The sequence below is a fragment of the Phascolarctos cinereus genome, unplaced genomic scaffold, assembly GCF_003287225.1.
Source record: "Phascolarctos cinereus isolate Bilbo 61053 unplaced genomic scaffold, phaCin_HiC Scaffold_726;HRSCAF=1367, whole genome shotgun sequence".
NCBI classification, from domain to species: domain Eukaryota; kingdom Metazoa; phylum Chordata; class Mammalia; order Diprotodontia; family Phascolarctidae; genus Phascolarctos; species Phascolarctos cinereus.
In genome coordinates this window covers 406,582,301-406,601,082 of record NW_027556098.1, presented here as the reverse complement: position 1 = coordinate 406,601,082, position 18,782 = coordinate 406,582,301, and the positions used below count along the sequence as shown (strand labels likewise).

General features: G+C 56.6%; 4 protein-coding genes across 5 annotated transcripts in view; 3 read left to right on the top strand and 1 right to left on the bottom strand.

Annotated features, from left to right (window-relative positions):
- The window catches only part of WDR62 (WD repeat domain 62), a 35,140-nt gene extending 29,472 nt beyond the window's left edge, over nucleotides 1-5,668 (top strand). The window contains 8 exon segments of the mRNA XM_020976928.2: nucleotides 388-525; nucleotides 633-764; nucleotides 2,149-2,278; nucleotides 3,114-3,219; nucleotides 3,327-3,393; nucleotides 3,732-4,448; nucleotides 4,884-4,969; nucleotides 5,201-5,668. Coding sequence (XP_020832587.1) covers nucleotides 388-525; nucleotides 633-764; nucleotides 2,149-2,278; nucleotides 3,114-3,219; nucleotides 3,327-3,393; nucleotides 3,732-4,448; nucleotides 4,884-4,969; nucleotides 5,201-5,530 — 1,706 coding nt within the window. The 3' untranslated portion in view covers nucleotides 5,531-5,668.
- Nucleotides 5,669-5,767: 99 nt separating this feature from the next.
- OVOL3 (ovo like zinc finger 3) lies at nucleotides 5,768-8,782 on the top strand. The gene is made up of 4 exons (XM_020977720.2): nucleotides 5,768-7,457; nucleotides 7,960-8,081; nucleotides 8,190-8,385; nucleotides 8,471-8,782. The coding sequence occupies exons 1-4, from the start codon at nucleotides 7,364-7,366 to the stop codon at nucleotides 8,704-8,706; spliced, it is 648 nt and encodes a 215-aa protein (XP_020833379.1). The 5' UTR covers nucleotides 5,768-7,363; the 3' UTR covers nucleotides 8,707-8,782.
- Nucleotides 8,754-10,652, bottom strand: POLR2I (RNA polymerase II subunit I). 2 transcript variants are annotated; one of them, XM_020977877.2, is made up of 6 exons: nucleotides 9,900-10,652; nucleotides 9,683-9,737; nucleotides 9,282-9,331; nucleotides 9,115-9,189; nucleotides 8,975-9,026; nucleotides 8,754-8,874 (listed from the first exon to the last, which is right to left on the bottom strand). In XM_020977877.2, the coding sequence occupies exons 1-6, from the start codon at nucleotides 9,956-9,958 to the stop codon at nucleotides 8,812-8,814; spliced, it is 354 nt and encodes a 117-aa protein (XP_020833536.1). In that variant the 5' UTR covers nucleotides 9,959-10,652; the 3' UTR covers nucleotides 8,754-8,811. The 2 variants fall into 2 exon arrangements, with proteins under 2 accessions (XP_020833536.1, XP_020833526.1); XM_020977867.2 differs by having other exon boundaries at nucleotides 9,282-9,355; nucleotides 9,900-10,478.
- A 307-nt stretch (nucleotides 10,653-10,959) lies between these two features.
- Nucleotides 10,960-17,409, top strand: TBCB (tubulin folding cofactor B). The gene is made up of 6 exons (XM_020977629.2): nucleotides 10,960-11,222; nucleotides 14,876-15,019; nucleotides 15,502-15,598; nucleotides 15,824-16,015; nucleotides 16,696-16,768; nucleotides 17,088-17,409. The coding sequence occupies exons 1-6, from the start codon at nucleotides 11,109-11,111 to the stop codon at nucleotides 17,206-17,208; spliced, it is 741 nt and encodes a 246-aa protein (XP_020833288.1). The 5' UTR covers nucleotides 10,960-11,108; the 3' UTR covers nucleotides 17,209-17,409.
- Nucleotides 17,410-18,782: the final 1,373 nt, after the last annotated feature.

Genomic DNA, 18,782 nt, shown 5'->3' with positions numbered 1-18,782 from the left:
TTTGTGCCCCTTCCCCAACAGAATGCATAGATGTCGAGTGGAAGAGGACCTGCCTCTGCCTTGTTGGGGTGGGCTCCCTGCCTCCTGGGGCAAAGCCTGTTCTTTGTAGGGGTGCTTCTTCCTCATTTGGCTGGCTAAAGTCTGTCGCTCTGCTCATAATTTGGCATTAGCTTCCTTCAGGCTTTTCATTTGGTTATTCAGGGCCCTTCCCAGCCTGGCAGTGCCCTGTGAGTGAGTGCTTTCTGCCTCTTCCCTCCTGCTGCGATGACTGGACTGCTCTGGGGGCTTCCAGAGCTTATCTACCTGGCCCAACTCAGGATATGGTGATGCTGGCCGCAGGGTGACTGGGCATACCTAGTGAGAGTCCCCTGGGCCTGTTCCCAGCAGGTGGGGAGTCACTGGAGTCCGAGGCTGAAACGGAAGTTGAGACTGTTGACTTGGAAGGTGGCTTCAAAGCCATTCACTCCTCCCCCACCCAACCCAAGGCAGAGGAGAGCCCCTTAGAGCTGATCCCACTAGTCCTAGGTGAGTCCCATCCTCTTTGGCTTGGGGCAGGGTGCTGGGAGGCATTCCTTTGCTCTACGAGGCCTGGCTCTCCTTTCTTGTTCCTGTTGTGCTGTCCTGGAACACAGAGAGTGCTTCGGAAGTGGAGCTCGTCAGATCCGAGGGGCCCATGCCCCCCAGCAGCTCTTTGCCGCAGACACCAGAGCAGGAGAAGTTTCTTAGACACCATTTTGAAACCCTCACTGATGCCCATCCTGAAGGTAAGGCTTTTGGACTGCACAGGGTGTGTCAGTCCTGACCTCCTCACACCTGGAGGACCAGGAGCTGCTGCTCTCTGTGGGTGGGGAACAGAATCTGGACCTCTTCCATCTTGGGAGGGAGAGGGAGGGGGAGGGCCTGGCACGTAGTAATCACTTTGGAAGTGCTTGCCAATTGATTGACTGTCAGGTTCTGTGGGGGATGTTCTTTGGTCTGCTCCTTGCTTCCTGCTAGATTCCCCAGTGCTAGTGGAGTGAAATGCCTCTGAGTACCGGGGAATGCTGGGCCTGTCAGTGTGGGAGAGTGGGAGGGCTGTTAACACTGGGGACCTGGTTGGATTCTTCTGGAAACAAGGCTGTACTTCCCCCCTAAAAAATAAACTCCCTCTGAGTTACTGCAAAGTGGAGCCCCTGGTTCAGCTGGGCTGCTGTCCTCACTCTCTCTCCTGGTTCAGCCGGGCTGCTGTCCTCACTCTCTCTCCTGGTTCAGCCAGGCTGCTGTCCTCACTCTCTCTCCTGGTTCAGCCGGACTGCTGTCCTCACTGTCCTGGTTCAGCCGGGCTGCTGTCCTCACTGTCCTGGTTCAGCCGGGCTGCTGTCCTCACTCTCTCCTGGTTTAGCCGGGCTGCTGTCCTCACTGTCCTGGTTCAGCTGGGCTGCTGTCCTCACTCTCTCCTGGTTCAGCCGGGCTGCTGTCCTCACTGTCCTGGTTCAGCCGGGCTGTTGTCCTCACTATCTCCCCTAGTCTGACACTTCCTTCCCTGTGCTGGGCGTTGGCTTGTGCCATTGCTTTTGCTGATTATTCTCTGCCTTCCCTTTTCCCTGCTGATTTCCTCCCTAGCCTTTATCTTTTTTATTCTGAATTTATCCCACACCAGTAAAGTGAGAGAGGCTTCTGAGTGCCACCCTTCCCCGTTGTCCTCCCAGACTCTGAAGGGGATGGGCTTGGTTCACTCCCTGAAAGCGGCGTCGCTACAGTGAACTCCCAGGTGTGCACACACTTTCTGCCAATTCAGACCAGCAGCTGCTCAGCAGCTTGTCTTGGCGAGGTGTCCATGGCCCGGCCCAGGGCTTCAAGCAGCGTAGTTTAATAAAGTAAATAAAAATAAGACAGAGAGAATCAGAATTTGTGGTTTCCTAGGTCAGTGTGCAGATGTTTCTATTGGAGTTTGACCCCACGGGCCTAGAACCCAACGTGGCCGGGCCTCATTGCAAGGGCTCCTCCAAGATCCCCTTTTCTGTTCCCCACCTGCAGAGATGAGTCTTTTCTGTCTGGGGCCTCATTTAGCTACTTTTTTGGGGATGTCTCTGGTAACACCCCCCGCGGCCCTCTTCCTGCAGAGCCGGACAGTTGCTCAAGTTGAAAATGCTGTTTTCGCCCACCCAGAACTGTTTAATGGTTCCCTGAAGGATGTGGAGCCCCCTGAGGTGGATTCAGAGTCTGAGAAACACTTCTTCTTCAACCCTCGCCTGAGCATTTCTGCCCAGTTTCTTTCTCGATTCCAGAAAAGTCCCAGGTAGGGAAGAGAGTGGGAGGGAGAGGAAAAAGGTGAAGGAGAGGATGTGGCCATGGCTAGGGAGGGAGCCTGCCATGAGTCCAGCTCCCCAGTGCTCTGGTCCCTGGGCTGACTGAGGGCAGACCTGCAGACCTTCCCCTCTGGGAGTCCACTGCTGTGTGGCCCAGGATGGAGGCCTGTCCAATCCCATGGTGATTCTTCCACCCCTTCCCCATCCCCCAAGCCTGTGCCCCTCTCCATTCCCTTAGAGCTTCCCTCATCCCAACCCCTCCCCCTGCCAGATCCTCTGTGATGTTTCCCCTTAGAAAAGTCTTTGCTAGACCCATGACTTTGTGGAAGTCCCCTTTGCATCTCTGTGTGAGCCCCCATCAGCCTGTGGCGCTGTGTGCAATGGCTCCTGGGATGGGCTCTCCACCACCCCATCCCCCCTCTGGGGCCCATCCCCTTCAAGAAGTGGGAAGAGCCTGCTTTTTCCTCTTGTTGAAAGTTCCCTGTCCGTGTCTGTGGCTTGGGGTCCTGAGCACTTACCCCCTTGAGGGAACTGGCTTCCTCCTCTCTAGTCTAGACGCTGGGGCCCTGTGCTCGCGGGCTGATGTGGGGAGGTATGCAGAGCCCAGGCCCTCTCAGCCCAGAGTTGTGTGTTCCTCTGGAGAGCGCCCTGCCCTCAGGGCCTCAGCTGGCATCGTGTGCAGGCTTGATGTCACTGTTGTTGGTCTCCCCAGTCACCCACTGCGAGCCTGGCTGAGGGTGGGGCCCATGCCTTCGTCATCAGACTGCAGCTCCCTTCCTTGTCCCACCACGCTCATCCTACTTGATGCACCTGTTTCCCCTCCAGGTTTGCACACAGCTTCCCACCGACACTGCCCCTTCAGTTAGTGAAGCCGCTGGAGGCCGTGGCCCAGAGGGCTGACGGGAGCCACGGCACTGCAGATGCCTCTGATGTGAGTGTGGCTGCCTTACTGGCCCGACGGGAACTGGGGACAGGGAGGGGCAGGCTGGGTGGCTCCTTGCTTTTTCTGGATAACTGTGTGACGGCTTGGGCTTGAAGGGACTCCTTGGTGAGAAGACAGCTGAGAGCACAGAGACCCCAGCGCCTGCATCCTGGTGCCCGCTGAGTAAGACTGACCCTTTGGCCACTGTGCCCTTTTTCCTGCCCTGTCCTAAGGCCCTGCTCCTGTTGGGTAAGGCCTTCCTGTGTTCTCCCCACCCTCCCAGCACCCTAAGGCCTAGTACCTTTTAGACAAAGCTCTTCCTAGGCATCAGTCATCTGGGAACCCTCTGAACCAGGACAAGAAGGGTGCTGACCCCACTGTAGCTGCTGAGTGGCTCCCCCTGTAGGACCCAGACATCAAGCCCTGTTGAGCCTGAAGCTGTTGGGGTCTGGCCAAGGAGTCACCCCTCCTTTGCTCAGTGATGGCTGAAGGAGTAATATGTCTCTTTGTTTTCTGTCTAGGCTCTGGCATCACTGGCATAGTGCCAGGCCCACCCCTTGAGGCTTTCCCGGGCCTCCCCCTGGAGAAAGAGAGGGAAAGGGTACCAGAGCAGTTGCCTCGACTGCCCTCTGCCCTGGCCCAGGGCAGCCGAGAACTCCCCACCCGCTCCTGCGTGGAGGCTGCTAGGAATTCCCGTGCAAAGATGTCCCGAAGTGTATCTCTTGGAGAAAACCTTACCCCTGCCCTGGGAAAGTACCCCCAATCCTTGTATGGCTTAAGGAAGCCTCTGTCAATGGAAGAACTCTCAACAGTGGGGCAAGATGGTCTGCCAGGCAGCACCAGTGAGCTGAACAGCAAGGAGGGGGGCCAGGGCCTGCCCCTCTGGGGTAATCATGAAGCCCGAGCCAGCCTGAGGCTGGACCTGCCCAATGTCTGTGACCAGCTCCTGATGCCTCCCCGATCATCACCCCCTACCCCAGCCTGTAAGCTTCCTGAGACAGGCCTAGAAAGAGGCTGGACTCAGGGCTCTCTGGCCACTGTGGAAACTGCCCCAGCAGCACCCCTGGCCAGTGACACTCCTGAGGTGAAGGCCATGGGCCTCTCTGAACCCGGATTCCTCCAGAAACTGTCGGGGTCTGAGCTACCAGCTCAGGCCCGCACCAAGGGCCCGGCCACCAAAGAATCTCTGGGGCCCAGGGGCATCAGTTCTGAAGCCTCCCTCTTGGAACCTCTCCCTGGTGAGTGTCTCTGCCTCAGGGACTCAGGAGGGGCCCTTCCCCCCAGCCCCCCAGCCCAGGCTTAGGGTTTCCACCTCACAGGTGCAGAGGATTGTACTCTCTCTGTCCCACTTAGAGCAGAGGCATTCCTGTATAGGGCTGCCCCATAGGCCCTGGCACTGTCACCTCATAGTTATCTTTACCCCTTCAGCCACATACACTGTCATTGTTGGCCCCCTCCCCATCACTATTGGTACTCAAAATACCCCATGACCCTCTTGTCACTTGCCCTGTGCCCTCACATCCATCCTGAGGATGGAGAGTTTCAGCATCCACCGTGCTGCCAGCCTCCATGAGCCCAGCTCAGCTCCTCCCCCTGGAGATCATCCCCTCTCTGTCCTGGGCCTGCTGGCTTTGGGGAGTCTCCTTTTGCTGATGGGGCTTATCCTCTCTCAGTCCCCCAGCTCAGCATGAGCAACGTGGAATGTATCACCCTAAAGCTGAGGCGCAGCTTTCAGGAGGCCTTGAACCTTTACAACCTGGTAAGGGCTGGGAGTGCTGTGGGTCAGGCCTGGGGCTGCTGAGGGGAGGGGGTGGAGATCCTGGCCCTCCACTCAACGAGTGGTCCACCTCTCCTTCTGCCCTTTGTTCTCTGGGGATTCTCCCTGATGACAGCTGTCTGACCCCAAGCCTGGGTGCCACGGCCCTGGGCCAGAGGCCCCGCTGGCCGAGAGAGCTGGCTGCCTGATATCACCTCCTTTCTCTCCTCCCAGGTGGTTTCCAGGCCCCAGGTGAGTGGGGAACAGCAGCAAGCCCGATCAGAATTGTCATCGACCTTCCGGTGGATACAGGGCCAGCTGGAGGCGGTGGCCTGGCTAGGGGGGGAAGAGGTGGCCCAACTCTCATCCCCATGCTTGTCTCCAGTCCCTTCCCCAGCTCAGGGCCTGGCCCCAGCCCCAGGCCTCCCGTCCCCTCTGCTGTGGTGCTTGCCCAGCTCAGAGGTCCGAGCCCTGTTGGAACACTACTCAGAGCTGTTGGTGCAGGCTGTTCGAAGAAAGGCGGGTGGCAGGGAGATGAGGGCAGACCAGGGGAGCAGGGCCTGAGCCTCCTTTAACACCGCCATCCCTTCTGGGGAGTCAAAAGCCATAAGCCACAACACTGACATGACAACCTCTTCCTTCTCTGCTCTACTGCTTTTCTGAAAAGGTCTATTTTTTTGAAAATAAACGACTTTGATGTGAGTGGCTCCTGGTGCCTCATCCCCACCCCCCAACTCCCCGGTCTCTCTCATCCGAGGGCAGCTCCTTTGGGCAGAGGGGGCCTTTCCCTCAGGCTCTTCTCTTCCCCCTCAGACTTAGCAAACACCTTAGACGGTCTGTTCTTCCGGCTTCTCCCTTCCACCCCCAGCGCCTGTCCCAAATGGCCAGCCAGCCTTTTCTTGATTGCTGCAGGGGCGGGGAGGTCACTCCCTCATCGAGGCAGCCTGTTCCACTGTGACGGCTCAGATGGTTGGAAGTCCCTTGTATATAACAAGCCCAGATCTGTCACCGTAACTTCCACTGACTGTCCGTCAGTTCCAGTTCTGCCCCTGGGGGCCAAGTGGAGCCTCGGCCCTGTCCTGGAGGACAGTGGTCCTATGTCCCATGTCTTCTCTCTTCACGGCATCCTTTCTTGGGCGTGGTTCAGAGGCCCCTCCCCAAGCTTCCCGTTGGCCAGCATCCCTCTGCCCTGGACAGGAGACCCCGGATGTGGCCACCCTGGAGGGGAGGAGGCCCATCCTTGCCTGCCTTGTTCAGACACTCTATTAATGAGGCTTCAGCAGCCACATCTTCATATGGGCTTGTTGATCCTTTTCCCCCATAGCCTGGAAACTTGTACATTTGATGTTCAAAAAACCCCCAAACCATTAGGATGAAGAGGGTAAGGAGATAGAGCATGGAATGTGGGCAGGAAGATCTGGGTCCCAATTCTTCCTCAGCCACTTAACTAGCTGTTATGACCCTGGGAAAGTCATTAGGCTGCCCTGAGCCTGTTTTCCCACCTACAGAATGAAGAAGGGTTGGAATGGATGACCTCTGGTGGTCCCTTCCAGCTCTAGCTGTGACCTGATCTTCAGTTGAGCCAAAAGGTCTTTGGATCATCTAGAGAAGCCTTGAAGGGCATTGTTTTCCTTTTTTCCTTCCAGATTGTTTTTGAGAAAGGCGCTCACCCTATGGGTGTGGCTCCCTGGGAGACTGATGGAGGTCTCCAGCCTTACACGAATTTCTGGGTGATGGGAGATGACCCCGAGTGATTTTAGAAGTCTAGATGTGTTTTCTCCAAAACTCAATCCCAGGCCCCACCTGGAGCTAGAAAATCAGAGCACTCCCCCCTTCACCCCACTTGGAGACAGCTGCAGTGATTTGAATAACCTCTCTCCAGAGACAGCTTCCTCAGGGGCCGTTGGACACTGTGCGGGGGCTGATTTGACTGGCAAACAGACACCCCTCCCACCCCTCCCTGAGCCATCGACAATTTAGGGAGTGGGCAGTATGATCCTTTAATGCGCTCAGCCCTCCCCATCTAACTCCTCCACATGTAGCCAAGGCTTTCCTGCAGAGGCCTCTGGGAAATGTCTTGACTTCCCTCACCCTAGGGTCTAGCATCCACCTTCCTATTATAAATTAGATTGTTTGCCCAGAGAAATGGCAAATATGCTGTTGGCGTTGGAGGGAGGGGGCTGAGGTAACTGGAGCCCAACCAGGGCTCTGTTGGCTGAGGCCCATCCCAGATTTGCATAACAAGGATGAGGAGGTCTAGGTCCCATCCACCCTTTCCTAGAAGCAGGTGGGCAGAGCAGGGGGGTCATTGGAGAGCACACAGCCACCAGACTTCAGGTCTCCCAGCTTGGGCAGTAGCAACAACGGCTCCCTGCTTTTCCCCACCTCTCACAGGACATGCCTCGATCCTTTCTGGTGAGGAGCTGCCGGCCCCAGCCCCGAGACTGGGGCCACATTACTGACCAGCACCGGGGAGATGCCTATATTCCAGGTAACAGCTTCCCCAACTGCCCCGACACCTGCAGGGAGGAGCCAGATGTGCTGAGAAGGACGTATGTGGATGTGATCAAGGGAAAGTGCCCTCCAGCCACATGCACTAGGGGTGCTGGGTTATCAGTGGAGGGCGTCCACACTGGGAAAGGGGGGAACAAGCATTTATTAAGCACCTACTATGTGCCAGGCACTTTGCTAAGTGCTTTACAAATATTTGATTTTTGCAACTACCCTGAAGGTAGGTGCTATTATGACCCCCATTTGGCAGTTAAGGAAACTGAGGCAGAGATGAAGTGATTTCCCTAGGGACAGAGCTGTAGTGCTCTATCCACTGCCTAGGAGAGAGGCTCTAAAGGAGAGTGTGGCATGGCAAACAACCTAGATCCTTTCCCACTGTCAGAAGTCTCGGGGTACAGGGGCACATGCCAGTGATTCCCACATCCCACATTCCCTGGGCTGCAGGGTATGAGAGGACGGCTTGGGACAAGATTCTCTTTCAGACTGCAGCCTGGACAAAGGGCTGGTTCATCAAGGAAGCACCAATGTGGGGTCCCTAGGCGGAGAAACCTGCAGAAGCATGGCAGCCTGTTTGCCACCCAACAGCGGAGAGTCCCAAGCACCGGTGAGAGCCCCCAGCTCATAGGGCAACTCCAACAGTCTGGGCGGGGGGGGGGGGGCGGGGGGGGCGGCCTGACCCAGGTCTGAGCAGGCTCTTCCTTCTCTGCCCCAGGATGAGCAGGGTCCTGCAGCAGGGCAGGGCCCTGGGGCGTTGAGCTGCCCCCTCTGCCCTAAGGTTTTCCCACTTCAGCGCATGCTAACCCGCCACCTCAAATGTCACAACCCTGCCCGGCGCCACATTTGCAGCTGCTGCACCAAAGGTTTTCACGATGCCTTCGACCTCAAGCGGCACATGAGGACCCACACTGGTGAGGGGCGGCTACGTCGGGCCCGGGAGGCAGGCTGGGCGTCCTTGTCCCGCCCCATTAACAGCCTCTCCTTACACGCCCCCAGGAATCCGGCCCTTCCGCTGCCCAGCCTGCGGCAAAGCCTTCACCCAGCGCTGCTCGCTCGAATCCCACCTGGGGAAGATCCACGGGCAGCCTCCGCGCTACGGCTACCGGGAGCGCCGGGAGAAGCTGCACGTCTGCGAGGACTGTGGCTACACCAGTGCCCGGACCGAGGACTACGTTCAGCATCGGGCCCTACACCCGGGCCGGCCCTCGTCCCTGGCCGTCCCCTACTCCTGAGTGAAGACCCCCTCCTCCCCATCCCCCGCCCCAAAGAGCGGCCTGGATGCCAAAAATAAAACGTTTTATTAAGAAACTGTGTGCGGCGGCGGCGGGGAGCTCGGGTCACTCTGTCCAGCGGTGGCCGCAGTGGGGAGCGGTGCACACGTAGTAGAGCCTCATGGCGTCCTGGGGGAGGGGCGGGAAGGCCAGCATAGTCAGGGGAGCGGCCCCTCCAGGAGCACTGCCCTTTGCCCTCCCCTAAGGCTGGGGAGAGGTCCCCCCTTACCTCGGCCCGGGCGCTGTGGGACTGGAAGAACACTGCCTCCTTGTGGCCACACCTGCGGAAAGACACGGCAGGTGGGGCCAGGCCTGGGCCGCCCCCTCCCCTCCCCCCAGGCCTGGCCCCTCCAGCCCAGGGGTACTCACTTCTGGCACGGGTGGTCCTCGGTCCTGGGAAGGGTCGGGTCCTGCGACACGTCCGCGATGATCTGGGTCAGCTCGCTGTGCATGGGAGAGACAAAGGAGGATCCTGGGGGAAACTGAGGCCAGGCCCAGGGTGACCCCCCTCCCCATGCTCCAGCCCTTTGACTTACTCCACCTCGTGGGTGATCTTGTTCACGTAGATGCAGCTGTTGTCGGCTTCCTGCTGGTAGTCACAGTTGCGACACTGTAGGGAAGGGGTTGGGGGCTGCCCTGAGTGCCCCCGGTTGGGGGGAAGGAGGGGCCGCCCAGAGTGCCCCCGGTAGGGGGGAAAGGAGGGGGCTGCCAATAGTGCCCCAGAGTAGGGGGGCCGCCCTGGGTGTCCCCAGTTGGGGGGAGGGGGAGGGACTGCCCTGAATACGGGGGAAGGGGGCGAGCGAGGAGAAAGGATTCAGGATCAGTATCTGGGTCTAGGGGTCGGGAGAGGATGGCCGGATCGCGGTGACCAGCTAGGGGGAGGTACCGAGGTCAAAGTGCACATGTAGGGGGGGCGCTTGGTGGGCTGGGGTCTCACCGCGTAGAGAAGGATGCGGTTCTCCTTGTCCTCCTTGGGGTACAGCATGTTGTTACTGGGGGTGGGAGGTCGGAGGTCAAAAGTCACCCCAGGCCCTGGTCTATTTGTGCCCGGTCTACCCCCCTCCACCCCGATCTGATCCCGGATCTGGTCCCCTCACCCCCAGCCCCTAGCCCCAGCCCCTAGCCCCAGCCCCGGCCCCAGGCCCTGAGCTTACCATTCCTGGCAGAAGCGGATTCCCACGAAACCCGGCTCGTAAGTCCCATCAGGTTCCATGGCGATGGCAAGCCGTCAGACACCTGGGCTCTACTGCGCGGGCGCAGCTACGGGTCGCGGGAAGGTCCACAGCGAAGCCCCACCCCCACCTCTGGGGGCGGGGCCAACATACACGTGGGAGCTGCCTGGGAGGTCATCTAGCCCAACTCCCCCATTTTACAGATGGGGAAACTGAGGGCCTACGGCTGCCTGCTCTGCTCGGGACCTTCTTGACCGTGGTCACCCATCAGGACGGTGCCGCGTGGTGGGAAATAGTCTCGCCGTGGGGCCCCAAATATGTGGATGGTGGGATGGTGTCCCCTGTCTGTCTCCACCTCTGGGGAACCCGTGTTCTGGCGTGGGATCAGGCTGCCTCAGTTGAGAGGATTCCTCTCCCCCCCATCTCGGGGAAATCTGGACACACCCCGTGCCGAAGGACCCAGGAGAAAGAAAATAAAGTAACTATTGAGGTCATCTCCAGCCTTGTCATCGAACAAAATGGAAAACTGAAGCGTCCTGATGGGCCCGGGGGGGCACGGGGTGTGTGTCCGGCCGAAAGGGGCCATGGGAATCCCCTAAAGTCTAGGCAGTTGTTGGGTGCTGCCCGCCCCTCCCCTCGGGGCGGGGACCAGCCCCAAGGGGACCACCCCGGCTCCGCCCGGGCTGGGGAGATGAATGGAAGGCGCGCCGTTCACCGCCATATGCTCCACCCCGCGCCATAGCGGAGCAGGCACGCGCCGCGCATGCTTCCTGGGGCTGCGGGGGCAGGCTCTTGGCAGGTCCCTCTCACCGACTTCAGCCCGCCTGGGCCCTAGCCGAATACCGTATTCCCATTGGTTATCAGGGTTCTGCTGCTCCAGCAAGAGGATGGCCGATTGGCTGAGTCTCGTCGGAGGACTCGGATGAGCTTCACCATCTGCGGAAGGAGGGACGATCTCGTGAGGAGGCGGTCTCCTGAGGAAAGAGTCAGGTGCCGATTGGTCCGAATGAACGGGTTCAAGGCGGTGATTGGCTAGCGGAGGAGTGCAAGGGGCGGGGCGAAGCTTCCAGAAGCGGTGGCTGTGTCTGTAGCAGTGGCAGCAGCGACGGCGGTTTCGGAAGGCCAGGCCTGAAGGGAGCGAGGAGGCAGCGGCCGGGAAAGAGCACCCGGGGCCGGGGGCCCTCCGCAAGCATGGATCTGGCCGGGGTGTCTGCGCCCACGGTCACCGTGTTCATCAGCAGCTCCCTCAACAGCTTCCGCTCGGAGAAGCGGTACAACCGGGGCCTCACGCTGGCTGAGTTCAAGGTGCGGACCCGGGAGAGGACTAGGGGGCGGGGCCTGAGGAAGGGGAGCTGGGAGGGGTGGAGTCTGGGGAAGGGGAGATGAAATGGGGCGGGGCCTGGGAAGGGAAGGTGGGGGCTAAAGAGGGGGCGGGGCCTCTTGGGTGGGGTAGAGGATGAGAGGGGTCTGGGGGCTAACGTCAGTCAATAAACATTTGAACAACACCAACCGCTCTCTGGTTGGTGCTGGGAGTACAGAGAGGCAGAATACGGTTCCAGCCCTCGAGGAGCTTCCACTCCAAAGGGGGAGACAACAAGCCAGCAGCTGTGTACAGGATAAATAGGAATTAATTAGCAGAGAGAAGGCACTGAGAAGACGGGGTGGGAAGGCTTCCTGTAGAAGGTGGGGTTTTAACTGGGACTTAAAGGAAGCCAGGAAGGTGGGTAGTTGGGGTGGAGGAGGGAGAGTGTTCCAGGTATGGGCCAGAGGGACTGCACAGAGCTGAGAGATGGAGGGTCTTGTTCGAGGAACAGCCGAGAGGCCGGAGTCACTGGATCGAAAATACGTGTAGGGGGAGCAAGATGTAAGAAGACTGAAAAGGGTAGGAGGTGAGTGGTTATGAAGGGCTTTGGATGTCAAATAGCATTTTGCTTTTGATCCTAGAGGCCATAGGGAACCATTGCAATTCATTATGGGTGCGGGGGTCCTGACATGGAAGTATTTGTGCTTTAGGAAAATCACTTTGGTGGCTGTGTGGAGGACAGATTGAAGTGGAGAGAAACTTGAGGCAGGCAGACCCGCCAGCAGCAATTGCAGTAGTCCAAGCATGAGGTGACCAGGGCCCACACCAGGGTGGGGCCAATGCCTGAGGAGAGAAAGGGGCATATGAGAGGTGCTGCAGAGGTGCCATTGCCAGGCTTCGGCAACAGCTTGGATGTGGGGGGATGAGAGAGCGTGAGGAAGCCAGGTTGGCAGCCTAGGGGACCAGGAGGGGGTTTTGCCTACTGCAGTAATAGGGAAGGTAGCCGAAGTGGAGGGTTTAGGGGGAAAGATGATAGGGTCTTTTTTGGACATGTTGAGTTTCAAATGTCTAGTGGACATCCACTTTGAGATGTCTGAAAGGCAGCTGGTGATTTAGGATTGAGAGTCAGCAGAGAGGTCAGGACAGGAAAGGTAGATCTAAGAATCATCAACATAGAGATGGAAATTAAGTCCATGGAAACTGATGAGATCACCAAGTGAAGTAGTCTAGAGGGAAAAGAGAAGAGGGCGCAGGACAGAGCCCTGAGGGATCTGGTGGTCAGAGGGTGTGATCTGAAGGAGGATCCAGCAAAGAGAAGGAGGAAGAGAACCAGGAGAGAGAGGGGGGTATCCTGAAAACCTAGAGAGGGTGGACGGGGTGATCCCATGTCAGAGAGGTCAGGGAGAATGAGATTGAGAAAAGACCATTGGATTTGCGGCTTAACAGATTATTGGTCACTTTGGAGAGCAGTTTTCTGTGGAATGATAAGGTCAGAAGCTGGATTTTAAGAGGGTTAAGAAGACAGTGAGAAGAAAGGAAGTAAGTTTATTGTAGATACCTTCTCAAATTTAGTCCCAGAAGGGAAGCGAGATATGGGACAAGAGCTGGTGGGAATGGAAGGACCAAGTGAGGGTTTTTTGAGGATGTTCGTGGGAATCAGCCAGGGGACAGGGAGAGGCTGAAGCTAAGTGAGAGAGTAGGGATGATAGAGGTGGAGCTGCCTGCCAGATGAGATAGAATGGGATTGCTTCTGCATTTCGAGGGGTGAGCTTTATTGAAGATTAAGGCCACCTCTTGAAGTGAGACAGGTAAAAGGGTTGAGTGAAAGTGATGAGGGATGAGGAGGATGGAGCTCACGTGGAACAGCAGGGTTCTTGGCTGGGAGAATGAGAGCAGAGGTTTGAGCAGGGCTCAGTTAGTCAGGGAAGGGTAAATGGATTTCCTGGCAGCAGTGAGGGATCGGTGGAGATTCTCTAACGGAAATGTGTAGCCTCATGGAAGCTGGAGTGATAGCAGTGAGTGAGCCAGGGTTTGGGTTGGACAGGGCAAGGTCTTCAATAGGATAAGGAGGCGAGGGGCTGAAGAGAAGAGGACAATATAGAGCTAAGGTGGTTCACCAAATTCAAGGGGTCATGCTCAGGAAGAGAGGATGGCCTGGAGAGAACACAGGGCCAGAAGGATGCAGGGCTTTGGGCTGCAAGGCAGAAGGGGAAGTAGAACAAAGCATATAGGGAGCACTTGTGGGTGGGAATGCCCACCCATCTCTGTGGGCAGCTAAGGGGACGGGGAGCAGGTCATGGGGAGGCAGTAACTAGAGACAGAGAGGAAGGGTCACTGTCGTGCATGAGGGAGTTGCCTGGTACGAAGGCGGGCATTGAGGAGCAGAGAAAGACAGACAGGCAGCAGCCCTTGACCAGAGTGGAGAGCGGTCAAGAAGGCTGAGAACTGAGAGAAGGCCCTTCCTTTTGGCGATGAAGGAGTCACCGGTGACTTCAGAGAGAAGTAAAGCCAGATAGCAGAGGGCTGACGTAACTAAGTGAGAGGAGAGGAGGGGGAGGCCCTTCTCCAGGAGAATTAAGGAGGCGGGGGATAGGGTCATGTCAAGGCAGCAGGGAAGGAGCCCATAGGAAGGTCAGAGGTGAAGATTAGAGAGTGGAGAGTAGAGAGATCATAGAAGGGATAGCAGACAGCACCGTGGCGCCCTGTTACCTCCAAACTTAATGCAGGGTGGCCCAGAAGGCATAGTACAATTGTAAGCTTTAATAACTTGAAACTGCACTAAGGCTTTTGGGACACCCTGTGTAAAGAAAATCCTGTCTACTGTTCAAAGCCCTTCAGAGAACCTGGTACCCCGGCCTTTCCAATCTTCTTACACCTTACTGTGGAATCCCGTGACACCGGCCCTCTTGACTATTTCTGGAACAAGACCCACCATCTCCAGCCTCCAGGCATTTTCCCTGGCTGTTCCCCCTCCCTGAAGCACTCTCAACCCTCATCTCTGCTTCCCAGCTTCCTCAAATCCCCCCTTCTGCTGGAGGCCTTTCCCAGCCCCTCCCCCTGTTGCTTATCTCCAGTTAATCCTGCCTATGTCTTGTGCCCAGGCCATAGTGAGTGCCTAATAAATACTCCTTGACTGGCCTTGAGATAGAGCGAAGGAGATGGTGAAGGAAGGAAGACCAGGGTGGTGTAGGGGGAGCTTTCAGAGAAGGGCCTCAGTTTTTTTATGAAACAAATTTCTCAGCTGAGATGGTGGGAGGCTCGAGGCGCAGAGCTCTGAGGGGGTGAGACCTATGGACTGGAGGATGGGGCCTGGAGAGGAGAGGACAAGTCTGGGGATAGAGGGAAGGGCCGAGTGTGGAAGAGGACGCGAGGTCCAACTCGGGGTGAGCAGCCTTAGAAGGTATATCTGGGAGACCCTGTCCCTGCCACAGGTATGTAAGGTGCGCCTTCCCTGGTTTCCCTCATGTAAGCAAGCTGCACAGGATGTGCGGGGCATAGTCAGAGGGCCTGGGCTTGGGGCGCACCTCCTGATTTATCAGCTGTTTGACCCTGAGCAAGACTTTCCTCACCTGTAAAATGCATTGTGGAGTCAGATCCTCTAAGGTTGCTCCAAGCTCTGACCTGCCATGATTCACTGTGAGTCCCCATCCCTCAGTGTAAGCTGGAGCTGGTGGTGGGGAGCCCGGCCTCCTGCATGGACCTGGAGCTCTACAGTGCCGATGACCGCTTCTGCATGAAACTTGACCAGGACGATGCTCTCTTGGGCTCCTACCCAGTGGACGATGGCTGCAGGATCCATGTGAGAGATGTTCCCCCTGCCCCGCCCCTCCTCCCAGTCCTTGGGCCCACTGCCGTACGTGGCCCTGTCACCCTGGGCTGTGAAATCCCCATCAGCCTTCATGGTTCAGCTCTTCCAAGCCCTGCCCTCTTCCAGGTCACTCCTCTTAAGATCCTAGGGTGATAGAGCTGTCAGCGCAGTCCCTCATTTTATATGGGAAATAGAGGAAGAGGCAACTTGTCCAGAGGCCTACAGGTAGTTAGGGATAGGGCTGGGCCCTGAAGCAGATCTTCTGCCTCTGAGGCTTGGGATTTCCTGCATGACAGCCGTTCTTACTGTGTGTTTATGGCTGCCCTTGCTGACCTCCCTCACATTTCTGGCCTGAAATCCCTCCTGGACTTCATCCCCTGATGTTGCTATGCTCATGGCACCTTTGTTCGAAGCCACCCTCACAGATGGGACCTTTCCTAGAGCCCCCAGGCTCAGTCACTGTCTCCCCACAGGTCATTGACCGGAGTGGGGCCCGTCTGGGCGAGTACGAGGACCTGTCCCAGGTGGAGAAGTTTGAGCTCTCCCAGTCAGCCTATGAAAGCAGAACTGGTACAGGAGCATGAAGAAAGCTGGGGGGGTTGGGGGAACACTGGGGAGAGTGGAGGGGCCATGAGAAAATGGGGGGATGAGACCGAAAGGAAGGGGCCCAGGTATAAATGGGAAGGATAGAAAATGAGGGAGAGAAGAGACTCATGGCCTGGGGGAGCTGGAGGGGCCTGGGGATCGGGGGGTTTAAGTTTGGGGCAGTGACCCCCCCTGACCCCTGGCCTCCAGACTCCGTACGCTCCTTCCTGAAGCGCAGCAAGATGGGCAAATTCAATGAAGAGGAGCAGAAGCGGCGGGAGGCCGAAGCGGCCCAGCGACTCGCTGACGAGCAGGCCCAGGCCCGGGCCATCACAGTGGGGAGCCGCTGCCAGGTGCAGGCGGCTGGCCAGCCCACCAAGCGGGGCACTGTCATGTATGTGGGTGAGTCAGTGGGCCAAGGCAGCATGGGACATTTAAGTGGGCATCATGGCGCAGCGGGGTGAATGAGTTGGGCTTGCTCAGGGCAGGGGCAGAGCCTCAGGATCCTCAGCTTAAGAGCCAGTACTCATGCAGTATCTGCCCTGTGCCAAGCAGACCCTAGCGGTGCAAGAACAAGGCCCCTGGGCCTGCCAGTCAGGAGCTTCCAGTCTAGCTGAGAAAACAGTGTGAACAGCATCTAAGTGTGTGTAGACAAGGTCATTTCAGAAGCAGCTGGGGATTAGGACGGGCCTCAGAAAGCTGAGCTTTCTAGGAAACTGGAAATATTAATAGAGAAGGAGGAGGAGGAGGAAGAGGAGGTGCAGCCCAGGCATGGACAGCTGGTGCGAGTCACAGAGATAGGGGATGGGGGGGGGTCTGCAGTGATGAATGGAGGTGGCAGGACCCACTGGAGCTGAGCACATAGGGCAGGGACCAGGTCTGGCAGCCGTGTGATAGATGAGAGCGGATCGAAGGGCCTGCGGGGCCTGGTGGCCTGGCCGGAGGTGACAGCACCAGCTTCTCTGCAGCGCAGTCCTTGTGAGGACAGCACGTTGTAAACCTCAACAGGCTAGAGAGACAGGCACCGCCGTGGTCGTGGCCCTGGTCAGCCAGGTCCTCACTGAGCTGCTTCTTGTGGGCAGGACTCACGGATTTCAAGCCCGGCTACTGGGTTGGCGTCCGCTATGATGAACCGCTGGGGAAGCATGATGGCAGGTGAGGTCAGACTCCCTCAGGCGCCCATCCCTGTATGTGTGAAGGTGTGTGTGAGAACGTGTATGTGTGTGTGTGTGTGTGTGTGTCTGAGTGAGTGTGTATTGTGGAGGTGTGTGTAAGAATGTGTATATATGTGAGTGTGTACGTGTGTGTTTGTGTGAGTGTGTACATGTGAGAATGTGTATGTGTGTGTGTGCGTGTGTGTGTCTGAGTGTGACTGTGTATGTGTGAAGGGGTGTGTGAGAATGTGTATATGTAAGTGTGTGCATGCACGTGTGAGCAACCCTGTGACCTCTGATACTCTTTTTGTCGTCTGCAGTGTGAACGGCAAACGCTACTTTGAGTGCCAGGACAAGTATGGTGCCTTTGTCAAGCCACACACGGTGACCGTGGGCGACTTCCCAGAGGAGGATTACGGACTGGATGATGATGAGATGTGACCCCCTGGTGGGGTTGGGGGGGTCAAACACTACTGGGGGGGGTCGTCCCCTTCTCTTCCCCACCCTCTAGCCTGGGCCCCTCCCTCTTTTCTGTGTCTGTGGCGTCCCCTTCCCTCTCTTGAGTTGTATTTTTTATCTTATTTTCCCCTTGGCTCTTGTGTGGTTGTGAGACAAGTGAATTAAATGCCTCTGAATCCCTTGGAGGCAGCCTGGGTTCCTGGTGGGGGGCATCTCACTGCTAAAGGTGGTGGGTGGCCAACGAGGGGGAGCGTGGACAGGAGGAGCAGCAGTGAGCCCAGCCTCGGGGCCAGCCTTTGCTTTCCTTACATCTGGTCAGCCTGGAAGTGGCGTGTGACCTGCTTGTGCCTGTGCTGTCAGAACAGCCTTTGGGAGGCTCGTTTGGAAGCTGTGTTGAAGAGGAGAGAGACTGGAGACAGGTGGCTCATTTTATTCAGCATGGATTGACTTCTTGTTATATTACCTCCTGCTTCTCCCAGAGGCCCATCCCACATCAGAATAAAAATTAAAAACCAGACCAGCCCATCCCCATCTGCAGCATCTGCAGCGCTCAACAACCCATAATCCTTCAGCTCTGCAAAGAACTGAGGGAAGTGTCTCACCTCTCTTCTCCTGGCCCAAACTTAGTTGTTACAGTTCTACATCGGGAAGATTTTAATAGAAAGCTGCTGAAATGCAGGCGCTAGGGGGCGCCATAGTGCACAGAGCCCTGGGCCTGGAGTCTGGAAGACTCCTCCCTGAGTTCAGATCTGGCCTGGGATGCTTCTTAGCTCTGTGACCCTGGGCAAGTTACTTCACTCTTTTTGCCTCAGTTTCTGATGAAGAGTTGGGTGCAACTGAACAACTGAAATAGAGCCAGCAGACGTAATGGACTAGAGGGCTGAATTTGTCAGGAAAACCAGGTCCATTCTGGCTTGTGACCCTGGGCAAGTCCCATCACTTTGCCTTACTGGGAGGGAGGTCACCACAATGATGAAATTAGTGGTCTGAGGCCTCTCATGCCCATAAGTTAAAGTGAAAAATTTTAAATAGTCTGAGACCATCCCTTCCCTTCGTCATTCTTATCAGCTTACTGAGTTTAAAGTTAAGCCTCAGCACCATTTTGATGGGCATTTTTCTAATTCTTGGTCATTTGGAGTATTTTTTCATATGGTTACTAATTTCCAATTCTTTTGAAATCTGTCCCAGATCATTTGCCCACATCTCTATTGGAATGGCTTTTGGTCTTAGATGTTTCTGTCAGGTTTTTGTGTAGCTTGGATGTGAAACCCATATCAGATACAAAGATTTTTTACCCCACAGCTGACCACTTCTTACTCTTTTTGCATTTTGTTCATGCAAAACTTTTAATTTCAAGTAAGCAAAATTACCTATTTTTTGTAATTTCCCCTATCCCTTATTTAGTAAAGAAGTTACCTCCTCAAAGTTATAAAGATCAAACATGACTCCAAAAAAGAGATGTGGACACTCCCAACCCATGCCCCCCTTTTGGAGCTGGGAGGACCGCAATTGCCTGTCTTAAGACATTTTTTGATATGTTCAGCAATTGTGATTTT

What these genes read in the sequence shown, in the direction of transcription:
- OVOL3 (XM_020977720.2), top strand. Translation starts at nt 7,364, where the DNA reads ATGCCTCGATCCTTTCTGGTGAGGAGCTGCCGGCCCCAGCCCCGAGAC. An exon ending in GGGAGATGCCTATATTCCAG is followed by an intron (nt 7,458 to 7,959) that starts GTAACAGCTTCC and finishes ATTCTCTTTCAG; the next exon opens with ACTGCAGCCTGGACAAAGGG. An exon ending in GCACATGAGGACCCACACTG is followed by an intron (nt 8,386 to 8,470) that starts GTGAGGGGCGGC and finishes ACACGCCCCCAG; the next exon opens with GAATCCGGCCCTTCCGCTGC.
- POLR2I (XM_020977867.2), bottom strand. Translation starts at nt 9,958, where the DNA reads ATGGAACCTGATGGGACTTACGAGCCGGGTTTCGTGGGAATCCGCTTC. An exon ending in ATCCGCTTCTGCCAGGAATG is followed by an intron (nt 9,738 to 9,899) that starts GTAAGCTCAGGG and finishes TCCCACCCCCAG; the next exon opens with TAACAACATGCTGTACCCCA. An exon ending in ACCGCATCCTTCTCTACGCG is followed by an intron (nt 9,356 to 9,682) that starts GTGAGACCCCAG and finishes CCTTCCCTACAG; the next exon opens with TGTCGCAACTGTGACTACCA.
- TBCB (XM_020977629.2), top strand. Translation starts at nt 11,109, where the DNA reads ATGGATCTGGCCGGGGTGTCTGCGCCCACGGTCACCGTGTTCATCAGC. An exon ending in TCACGCTGGCTGAGTTCAAG is followed by an intron (nt 11,223 to 14,875) that starts GTGCGGACCCGG and finishes CCCATCCCTCAG; the next exon opens with TGTAAGCTGGAGCTGGTGGT. An exon ending in CTGGGGAAGCATGATGGCAG is followed by an intron (nt 16,769 to 17,087) that starts GTGAGGTCAGAC and finishes TGTCGTCTGCAG; the next exon opens with TGTGAACGGCAAACGCTACT.